Here is an 11,764-nt window from a genome sequence, read left to right on the forward strand (position 1 = left end):
CCTTCCTTCCTTCCTTCCTTCCTTCCTTCCTTCCTTCCTTCCTTCCTTCCTCTTTTGAAGATGGGGAAATTGAGGTGCAGTACAGTAGGATAACATTACCACAAAGGTGGTCTTTTTCCAGAACTTTTGCCGTAACTACTGTCCTGCACTGGGAAGGATGGTGGCAGGTCCTGTTTGAGCCCAGCAGGGAGAAGTAGTGGGGAGAAATCAGAGATGGAGCTCTGCCTTCAAAAACCGAGCTCTCTTCCCCAAAACTGAGCTCTAGGGAGGTTGAGGTGTTAAGAGAGAGAGAGAAGTGTGGTAAGAAAAACAAACCTGTGACTGTTTCCTCGATGTGAACTTTTTAAAATGTTTGTTTTCATCCCCTGTCCCAGGATTAGCAGAGTAGAGGAGTCCGCTCTGAGATCTCTGCGGGAAAAGTTATTTGCTCATTCCTCAGATCTTCTTGGTGAATTTAAGAAGCGCGACGCAGATAAAACGGGTGAGACCAAACAAGTAAAATATTCCTAAAAGGAAGCAGGCCAAAAAAAAAAAAACAAAAAACAAAACAAAACAAAACAAAAAACTGCAGCAGAAGTTATCACATCAATATTTGTTGAACTAAGGACCAAAGGACATCTTTGACTACTTTTTTCATTTTATTCAACTTAATGTTCTAGTTATTTTTTCTAAAGTTTAAAAATGCCAAACTTTTATTTACTTTTTTGAAGATTATGTTTATTTATGTGAGAGAGAGCACAATCAGGGTGAAGGGAGAAGCAGACTCCCTGCTGAGCAAGGAGCCTGATGCAGGACTCGATCCTGGGACTCAGGGATCCTGACCTGAGCCAAAGGCAGATGCTTAACTGACTGAGCCACCCAGGTGCCCCTAAAATTCCAAACTTTTAACAGAATGTGAATTTAGCTAACTATAGAGGGGATGTTACAAAGAAATGGAGTCAAGGGGAAGGTAACAAGGCCAGAACTAAGCAAAAACCAATGGGTGCAGGAAGTTACAAGAATATATCAAAAAATTAGCAAAAGAGCAATGATTTCGCTTCTTATTCTTGCTTAGTGTGTACATATCTGTTCTGTGTTCTATTATCAAAGCTAGGAATTTTGTCTTTGCTCAACTAAATAGAATATTTGTCTAATATACATTGACCACATATATATATCCCTATTAGAAAATAATGGTAACAATCATAAATTCACAGCAATATCTGCTCATATATGTATCAACAACTAATGCTATATATGCACATATATATATGTATATGGTTTTAGAATATTATTTACAGGAGTGTTGTGTGAATTTTCAATACTGTTGCCAGATTTAGCAAATAAAAACAGGATGCCTAATTAAATTTGAATTATAGATAGACCACAAATAATTTTAAAATATAATTATGTCCCATGCACTATCTGGGCCATAAATGCTTATTTAATTGGGCATCGTATATTTTATCTTGCAACCCGTTTCCAGCAAACTCTACCTAACCCGCAAAAAGAGTGACAGTGCCCATTAATTCTGTTCCCTGCAGACAGCAGGGGGTATGTCAGTATAAAAAGATCTGCACTGTGGGGCAGGACACTGGACTTGTAAGTGACAAGTCAGCTCATCGTCTTGTTGCTGCAGGTTTCATCTCCCTGAGTGACTGGGCAGAAGCCGTGGAGTCGGTGCTGCGGCTGGGACTGCCATGGCGGATGCTGAGGCCACAGCTGGTGAGCAGCTCCACGGATTCCACGTTGGAGTACAAGTCCTGGCTGAAGGACTTGGCCAAGGAACAACTGAGCCGTGAGGTAATGGTGGGAAGAGGCTGCGTGACACCATTTTGTGGGCCATGAAGCTCCCTGTGGGGAACTTTGAATCGGCAGCAAGTATGGAGAACCCAGAAAAGAAGATGGATGAGAAAAGGGAACTATTTGTTGAGCTTCTGTATGTCAGGTTTTGTGTTAAGTGACTTATATATGTTGCCTCAATTTATCCTCAAAATACCTACCTCACAAGGATGGTATTATCAGCACCATTATACCTACAAGGACGCTGCTCACCGAGCTTCTAGGTTGTAGAACTGGGACTCAAACCCAGGTCTTTCTGACTTCCCGGGCACCATCCTGCTTCCCTCACTTAAAAAAAGAAAGAAAGAAAGAAAAAGAAAGAAAGAAAGAAAGAGGCTTTATTCAATAAATACTTACTGAATGTATAATGAGTGTAAGGCCTTGGGCTAGGTACTTTTTAAAATGGCTTTATTTCAATATAATTCACATACCATACAATTCATCCATTCAAACTGTACAATTCAGTGGTTTTTCATATATTCACAGATATTTGCAACCATTACCAGAGTCAATTTTAGAACCTTTCCATCATGGGCTATACGTACTTCTTAAACCCTTAGGTTATTTGGTAGGCTGAAGGGCTTAGGGATAAAATCTCTTCAGGCTGTTTCAACCCTATCTTATTGTCAGGGTTGATGGTGTGTTAATTATATATGAGGACAAGCCTGAACATAAGATATAGAAAGAACGTATATTTTCTTTTGCAGAACGTCCAGTCAAGTTTGCTGGAAACACTATATCGGAACCGATCCAACCTGGAGACCATCTTTAGGATCATAGACAGTGACCATTCAGGTAAAGACCCTTGTTAGCCTGTCAGTTCTGATGTGTAGTATGTACTTGACCTCCCACCTTTCAGTCTCCTTCCTGGTCATTTAGCTCTCTACTCAAGCACTTTGGGAGCAAAGTAAATAACACTTATGCTTATAAATAAATGGCAGAAACTAGAAAAGTATTTTGGCACTAGGAGCAATCCATGTAGAAGAGGGGTCGGGCAGAGAAGAGTGAAGACAAAAGGGATGAGAACTTCTCATAGGAAAAACCGTGATTAGAAGGTGTGCTGTCCCTTATCGTCCTATCAAAGATAGCCATAAAATACTGAGGAGTGCCTAGAGTAGAAAGGCTTTTACAATCTCATCCTGAAGTATTCTTTTTAAACTTCTTATTTGGAATAACTACAGATTCACAGGATGTTAGCAAAAAATGTACTGGGAGGGGCCCCTGGGTGGCTCAGTGGGTTAAGCCTCTGCCTTTGGCTCAGGTCATGATCTCAGGGTCCTGGGATCAAGTCCCGCATCGAGCTTCCTGCTTAGTGGGGAGCCTGCTTCCCCCCCCTCTACCTGCCTCTCTGCCTACTTGTGATCTCTCTCTGTCAAATAAATAAATAAAATCTTAAAAAACTATATACAGGGAGGTCTTGTATCCCCTCCTCCTGTTCCCCTACTGGTCCAAAGACCCTTTTCAATGTTACTACACTCTCCCCACCTACTTTTAGGTATAATTCACATACCATATAATTTATCCACTTAAAATGTTCAGTTCACTGGTTCTTAGGATATTCACAAGGTTGTGTAAACATCACCACTATCTAATTATAGAACATTTCATCACCCTAAAAAGAAACCCAGATCCGTTAGCGGTCGCTCTCCATCCCTGTCCCTTCTCCATCAGCCCCTGGAAGCCATTAATCTGCTTCTGTCTCTAAAGATTTGCCTACTATGGACATTTCATATAAATGGAATCCTACAATATTATGGCCTTTAGTGTCTGACTTCTACTTTGTGTAACGTTTTCACAGTTCTTCCATGTTGCAGCATGTATGAGTTCTTTATTCCTCTTTAGAGCTGGCTAATAATTCCGTCCTATGGATATAAAATATCTGCACCATATTTTGTTTATCCACTCCTCGGTTGGTAGATATTTAGATGGTCTCCACTTTTTGGCTGTTATGATGACTCTGTGAATATTTGTGTACAACTTTTTATGTGAACATATGTTTTTTTATTCTCTTGGATGTATTCCTAGGAGTGCAATTGCTGAATCATATCGTAAAACTCTGTTTTACTTTTTGAGGAACTGCCAGACTGTTTTCTACGGTGGCTATACTCATTTATAATCCTATTAACAAGGTCTGACGGTTCCAGTTTCTCCTTATCCTCCTGTCCTCACCAACACTTGCTTCCCTGCCCACCCCCACCAAAGTCATCCTGCTGGGTGTGCAGTATCTCAAGGCTTTGATTTGCATTCCCTTAATAACCAATGATATTGAGCATCTTTTCATGTGCTTATTGTAAATGTTTATATATTCTCTGGAGAAATGTCAATTCGAATCCTTTGCCTATCTTTTAATTGAGTTATCCATCTTTCTGTTGTTGATTTATGAGAGTTCTTTATATATTCTTGATACTATGCCATGATCAGATACATGATTTGCAAGTATTTTCTCCAACTTTATAGATTGTCTTTTCACTTTCTTGGTGGTTTCCTTTGATGCACAAAATTTTTTAATTAAAGTCCAATTTATCTTTTTTTCTTGTTTGTGCTTTTGGTGTCATATCTAAGAAACCATGACATAATCCAAGGTGGCAAAGATTTACATCTATGTTTTTTTCCTAAGAGTTTTATACTTTTAGCTCTTCCAATCAGGCCTTTGATTCATTTTGTGTCAATTTTTGTTCGTAGTGCAAGGTAGGGGGATAGCTTCATTCTTTTACATGAGGATATCCAGTTTTCCACTACCATCTGTTGAAAAAACAATTCTTTCCCCTTTGAATAGTCTTGGAACTCTTGTAAAAAAAAAATCAATTGACCATAGATGTATGGGTCCAGAGGCTTTTTATAAGCAAAATAAAATATTTGTTTGGGATGACTTAGTGCCTGGTTTCCCAGCAGGGGCAATATTGACATGTTGGCCTGAACACTTGTTTTTTGGGGGTCCATCCTGTGTACTGTAGGGTATGTAGCAGCATTTCTGGCATTTACCCACTAGATTCCAGTAACACCCACCACGGTCATGACAATCAAAAACGTTTACAAACCTTGGCAAATGTCCCCAGAGGAAGGGAAGCAAAAATGCTCCCAGTTGAGAATCCCTGGTGAACCATTGGTTTTGTGCCACCCTCTTGGTAGTTTAAACTAGATGCAAGGCCTTGGCCATCTTTTTCTGTTCAACGGTAGAGAGCAGGTGTCCCTGCAAGAATGTCAGAGCAAATGGACATGAAAACTAGACTGACTCACTGACCTGAATTCCTCTCTCTGGTAAGGGTTCATCTCACTGGACGAGTTCAGGCAGACTTGGAAGCTGTTCAGCTCTCATATGAACATTGACATCACAGATGACTGCATCTGTGACCTTGCCCGGAGCATTGACTTCAACAAGGATGGCCACATCGACATCAATGAGTTCCTGGAGGCCTTCCGCCTTGTGGAGCAATCCTGCCCAGAGAGCGATGCCTCAGACTGCCCCCAGACCACAGACACTGAGGACAGGGACGGCAGCAAGCCAAGCACACAGTAAGAGCAGCCTGTGTCCATCTCTTGTGGTGCCTCATAACCAAGACTGAGCTTGTCCCTGCAATAGCTCCCTTATTCTCCAGAGATTTGTGGAATTTTACTCTGAGAAATTGCCTACCAGTGTGCATCAGAATCAGCTCTCTGCGTGTGTGTGTGTGTGTGTGTGTGTGTGTGTGTATTTAAATATGTAGCTACCCTATCCCTAGCTCAAAAGTTTCACAGGGTAAGACCCAGGTATAAATATTTTAAATTCTCAAGTCTACCCCAGTTAAGAACCACCGATAATTCAATCCCCTCATTGTTTTCATTTTATACCTTTTAATTATTGTTTTGAAAATATCTTATTCGTAAAGGAAAGTTATGAGAAATTTTGCAATCCTGTGACCCAAACATGGATTCTTTTCATTACTTACTTTTTCTTGTTATACTATAGTTTTTATATAATTTAATGTTCTTTTTTAAAAAAATAAACTCACATCTACTTGTAAATACTTTCCTGTGTTGCTACATAGTGCTCGTGATTATTAGTTTAATGGCTACATGATTTTCTTTAAAACGGACACACTGTGATCTGTTCAGCCATTCTCCAGTTGTGAGACGTGTGCATTGTTTTTAGCTTTTCATTATTATCCATAACACCGTGGTTAATAACTTTGTGCATATAGCTCAAGTTTGTTTGTTTTTTTTTAAGATTTTTATTTGTTTGACAGAGAGCACAAGTAAGCAGAGCGGCAGGCAGAGGGAGAAAGAGAAGCAGGCTCTCCACTGAGCAGGGAGCCCGAAGTGGGGCTCGATCCCAGGACCATGGAATCATGAACTGAGCCAAAGGCAGAGGCTTAACGACTGAGCCATACAGGTGCCCCAAGGGAGTTTTAATTTAAAAGGAATTTTAAATTGTTCGAGGAAGAAATAGCAAAATCATACCTCTAATCCAGTGATGTGGCCTTAAATGCTAATTAAAATCATCTGGGGAGCTTTTAAAACATAGGCTGCCTGGGGCGCCTCGGTGGCTCAGTGGGTTAAAGCCTCTGCTCAGTTGGCTAAGCATCTGCCTTTGGCTCAGGTCATGATCCCAGGTTCTTGGGATTAAGTCCTGCAGGAGGCTCCCGCTCAGGGGGAAGTCTGCTTCTCCCTCTCCCTCTGCCTCTCCTTGCTCATGTTCTTTCTCTCTCTCTCTCTCTCAAATAAATAAATAAATAATGTTTAAAAAGTATCCATACTTACCTGGTAGGGGAAACACCATGATTACAAAGGTGGTTTTCCCAGGGCGAGACTTATCCATTGCACTATGGATGTGCTGACCCCTGCAATTTCCCCAATTGGAGGAAACGCTGCATAATTTGTGGTAATGGGGGACTGCACTCACACTGTCCCCTAAAAATAAAATAAATAAAATAAAATAAAATAAAATAAAATAAAATAAAATAAAGCATCCACAGAGTTTGGGAAACACTGGCCTTGCAGAAGAAGTCTAAACTCTATGATCTAGTCTGTGTCCACCTCTGTAGTCTCAAAACTGAGCAGCTTCCCCAACCCTTTCTAGCCACTTGGATCTCCGTATGATCCCCCAATTATACTCTACCTTTCACAGTGTTTCCTGGATCCTAAATGGCCCTTGTACCCTTTGGCCCAGTCTCATTCTTCAAGACCCCGCTCAAATGCCTTCTCCTCTGTGAAGCCTTCTAGTGACCCGTCCCCTCCTCAGTTGCTCACCTTGGGTTCCTTCCGGTGGAGCCGGAATCACCCTCACAGCAGTGACTGGCTTCCGTCCAGCCTCCACTACCTCCTTAGGAGCACAGGGCAGGTGTCATGTCCTATTTGCCCAACGTCGCTGGCAACTGGCCAGGCACGCACTAGGCCCTCCATAAATATCATCTGAGTTAGTGAACATTAATAAAGGCCAAAAATATCCTTGTTTCTGAACTGGAATCCACTACCAGCTTACAAATTCAGCATGAAGTATCTCTGTAAGATTCATGGTCAGAAAAAAAAGAAAAGAATCATACTGAAGTCAACCTAGTTATGGCAACAAAAATTCCTTTAAAAAAAAACAAACCAGAAAGATTAAAAAACAGCTACACAAAAATTTTTACTTAGGTGATGATCTGGTGGTGTCGTGAGCACACAGGGACACAGGCAATGTAAGGGCCTGCTTAGCCTGAGGGAGTCATTTTGTGTTTATTCAGTGAACTTAGATTGACCCCGCCCCTCCCAGAGGAACTTACTTGCAAAGCCCAGATACAAGGGCGGGTCAGGCCAGGTGGAGACATCCAATCAGTGGGGCACACATATATCTACTAGGGTAAATTGAAATTCAATTGGCCACCCAAGTGTAACCTACCATGACTGTGCAGTTTTCTCTGTGTATTGCAATCTCATTGGCCACCTGTGTATAGCTGGGCTCAACCACCTCTATAAAAGTTAGTCTGTGAGGCTGGGAGGGGTCGTCTCTTTGTAACAGACGGCCCCCACCAGTTGGTTTGATTCTCGATGCTTGGCGCGAAATAAAATAAAGATTTGCTTGACCTTCGCTTTGTATCAGTCTTGCTCCTTTGATTATGGACCCTAACAGGCACCCTCCAACATTGTTGGGGAAGGTGTGCCCTCCTGAAGAAATGCTCATTCCCCTGGACTCGTCATCCCACTTGTAGATGACGACCTCCAGAAACACTCGGTCCTACAGACCCTGCACGAGAGACGCACATGGCAGCATCGCTTGTAACGGAGACACACAGCAAACCTCCCATCTACACGGGAGTCTGTCAGTGAGGGAGGGGACAGACAGGTTCTGCACAACCCCTCCACCTACAGAACCCAGCACAGCACTGAAGAGAATACTCTGCTATAACGTTCCCTGTCCCGCTCTGGCGGTGGGTCGCTGGTGGGTCCCGGGACCTCACTCGTGCAGTGGCCCAGGAACGTCATGAGTGACATCCTGTGAGCACTCTTACCACCAAGGCTGCTATCACTCAGTGTCCTCTGAGGTTTTCTAATCCTCATGGGACAGTTTCAGAATTGAAAAAAATACAATAAAAATACACGTCTAAAAACTAAAAAGGGGCCTCTGCGCCTCAGTAAATCGTACTTTTCACGCCACCAGGCGTCACTCTGAGCAAATGCCCTGAGTCTCCACAGCCCTGGCCAGAACGTGCTGTGTCTCCTGGTCCTTCCGACGGAAACTGCGCCGGGTTGGGTCTCTGGGAAGGCGGACTTCCGGGAAACGACCCCGTAGAGCTCCGGGCGCCGGGCGCCGAGTGGCTGCGTCCGGAAGGGGAGACAGGGGTGACTGGTGAAGCCAGGAAGTCGGGGAGGCCTGGCCGGAGCTGGGAAAGGGGTGCTCACTCGCCAGCCACCGCCCGCAGCTCCTCGTCGCATCGGCCGTAATTTCTGTGCGTGTGGGCCACTGTGACCTCTGGTCTTGTCTCCAAAATGGCTGCCTTCAGGCAAGACCTTCCAGCACCCAGCAAGGAGTTTTGGAAGAGGCAGAAAATCCAGGCGGAGTCTGACCAGAATCTGACCAAATTTCCGGCACCTACTAAATTACAGGAGCTACGAGGCCCAGAGGAGGGTGCCACAGGACAGCAGGAGTTACTGTGTAGTCCAGCAAAATCCAAGATGGGGACCGTACCGGACAAACGACGTGGTTTCTTCAAAAATAAATTACGGGGAGACAAAACAAAAAGGAAAGGGCAGCCCTCAGATTAAAAGGGGATCAAGGGCCATATCAAGCAGTTGCAATGTACTTGTACTGATCCGATCTACTTGGATCCCTGATCAAAGACACTGTAAAAAAAAAAAAAAATCAGAGATGTGTGAATACTGACCAGGTGTGGGATGATATGAGGGGATTATTATTCATTTTTAGGTATGATAATGATTTTGAGATTATTTTGCTTTCAAGTCCTTAGAGAAATGTACTGAAATATTTACTGGGATTTGTTCCCAAATAGGAAGCAGTGGATGAGACTATAGATGAAGTCACACTGGCCCTGAGTTGATCATTATTGAGGCTGGTTGATGATTACATGAAAGTTAATTATACTGTCCTCTTTATGTTCTTTGTTTGAATTTTTCTGTAATAAATTTGAAATTAGACATCAGTGTTCAGGTAGAGGGAGCAGGTTCCACGCTGGCCAAAGCAAACAACCAAACGAGATCTCTAGGGCACAGCTGGAACTAGAGGAGAACCATCAGAGTCATGGAGCTTCTGAGTGGACAGGAGTTGAATAAACATAGTTTATTCATTTTGTGGGAGTGGGGGGAGGGGAATCACCACATCTCATTCAGCCTCAGTTTCCTCATCTATAAGATGGGCATTGTACAACAGTATTTTCCAGGGGAGGAAATGAGAGAAGCATATGAAAGAGTATTCTGAACACGGAGGACCTTGGGAGATGGAGAGGAGAAGGGAGTTGGGGGAAATTGGAGGGGGAGATGAACCATGAGAGACTGTGGACTCTGAGAAACAAACGAGGGTTTTGGAGGGGAGGGGGGTGGAGGGATTGGTGAGCCTGGTGGTGGGTATTAAGGAGGGCACATATTGCATGGAGCACTGGGTGTGGTGCATAAACAATGAATCTTGGAACACTGAAAAAATAAAGTTAAAAAAAAAAAGAACTGAAACCCATAGTAAAGTACTACCCAGGTAGTAATAGTCGTTTATGTGATAACCCTAGCTCATTTATTCACACCCGTTTTCTGTAAATGTTTATGGGATGCCAGAGTCTGTGTTAGGCACCACAAATACAAAGATGACAGGTTGCTAGCTCTGCTTTATCTAATTCAGTGTTTCTCAACCCTGGATGTGCACTAAGGATCCCAATGGCTGGGCATCACCCCAGAACAATTGAATCAGAATCTCTAGGTATGGGTCCTGGCATAGGGATTTTTAAATTTTTTAAGTTTCACAGGTGATTGATTCCACTGTGCATCCAGGTTAAGAACACTTTGTCTGCTTGATCTTTGATCAAGGAAGGGAAATGAGCAGTCGTTGCGAAGATAGGGTGTTGGTTTATATCAGACTTTTAATGAACGGAGGCGTCCTCTAGGTGTTCACTTCCTGGAAGGATAGGCTTTGTCCAGCTCTAGAGCCGTGCTGTCCTCTGGCCACATCTGACCTCCTCATTTGACACAGGAGTAAGATAATTTTGGATATTTTCCATGGAATCTAATGTTGGGTTTTTCTTCCTTATAGGGAATTTATCTTCTCTGATTATAAAAGCTTTTGGGTTTTGTAAACTTCCCAGTTTCAGGCATGAGCAAGAGAGACGGGTCAGAATTCCTGAGTCACATGCTGGGTCAGACCTTCCAGAGTTTGCACCCCTGAGTCATGCTGAACACTGAAACCACGGGACTGGAGGTAGGACAGCAGTGAGCCTGGCCGCACCATTCGACCCAGCACAGAATTCCCCGGCAGCAACTTCCTGTTCCGTCTTCCTGTTTGTTCAGAAGGCTCTGAAAGGAGAGAAGCAGGATCAATGGAAATACCTAGGAAAGGAAAGAAAATCTTGGTTAAAAAGTAAAACTTCTGGAGAGACAAGATAAAATAATGTTGGGAGAGCAGAGTTCCTAACTCTCCAATCTCTGTAGTAGAGGTAGGAGTTGTAGAAAACCATGGAAATAAAGATTGACTTGCAGTGGCGTCTTACTGGCCTTCCTCTCTTTACACGTCCAGGCACCTTTCTCCCTCAACACACAGGTTCAAATGCAAGCACCTAGAGGGATCTTTCTGGGCACAGAGGAAGCCGAAGGGGAAAAAAGCTCACGCTGTGAAGTCACAGATGCTAAGTGAAATCCCAGCTCTGACCCTTACCTGCTGTGCGGCCTTGAGTAAAATGCTCAAATGTTTTCCTATCTGTAAAGTAGGGTTCGTGATAGTACCCACTTAATAAGGTTGCTGGAAGATTAAAGAAGATAAAACTTGAATGCGATTTGATGACGTAATGAATGCTCAGCACAATGTCCACTGAATAATAAACTATAATTAAGTTTTTCAGAGGATCTACTGCTGGAAGTCCCCTAGGCCATTGCTTCTTATACTTCTTTGTGCATGTGAATCACCTGGAGACCTTGTTAGAAGCATATTCGGGGCACAGAGTTCTAGTTTGGGAAGATGGAAAAATTCTGGAATGGGGTGTGAGGTTGCACCACAATGTGAATGTACTTCGTGCCCCTGAACTGTACATTTAAAAATGGGTAAGATGGCAAACTTTATGTACATTTACAATATATTAAAAACTTAAAAAAGTAAACAAACCACACATTCAGTAGCATTTCTAGTAAGCTCCCAGGCTGACGATCTGGTTTGAAGACCACACTTTGGGCAGCAAGGTCCTCTAAATAATGAAGCCCTACCATCCCATTCACGCCGCACTTTACGGTTCACATAAGGCATTTCTATATCCCTGGTCTCTGTGACCCCCACAGTAAC

At 43.1% G+C, this 11,764-nt stretch overlaps 1 protein-coding gene across 1 annotated transcript in view; it reads left to right on the forward strand.

Moving 5' to 3' along the window:
* The window catches only part of LOC111149116 (protein phosphatase with EF-hand domain 2), a 28,564-nt gene extending 23,079 nt beyond the window's left edge, over positions 1–5,485 (forward strand). Inside the window, exons 13-16 of the mRNA XM_022506038.1 lie at positions 375–481; positions 1,619–1,782; positions 2,529–2,616; positions 5,085–5,485. Coding sequence (XP_022361746.1) covers positions 375–481; positions 1,619–1,782; positions 2,529–2,616; positions 5,085–5,338 — 613 coding nt within the window. The 3' untranslated portion in view covers positions 5,339–5,485. The remainder of the gene's footprint in view (positions 1–374; positions 482–1,618; positions 1,783–2,528; positions 2,617–5,084) is intronic.
* Positions 5,486–11,764: the final 6,279 nt, after the last annotated feature.

This window comes from Enhydra lutris, unplaced genomic scaffold (genome assembly GCF_002288905.1).
Source record: "Enhydra lutris kenyoni isolate GAN:26980312 unplaced genomic scaffold, ASM228890v2 scaffoldscaffold21, whole genome shotgun sequence".
In the NCBI taxonomy this organism is placed as follows: Eukaryota; Metazoa; Chordata; class Mammalia; order Carnivora; family Mustelidae; genus Enhydra; species Enhydra lutris.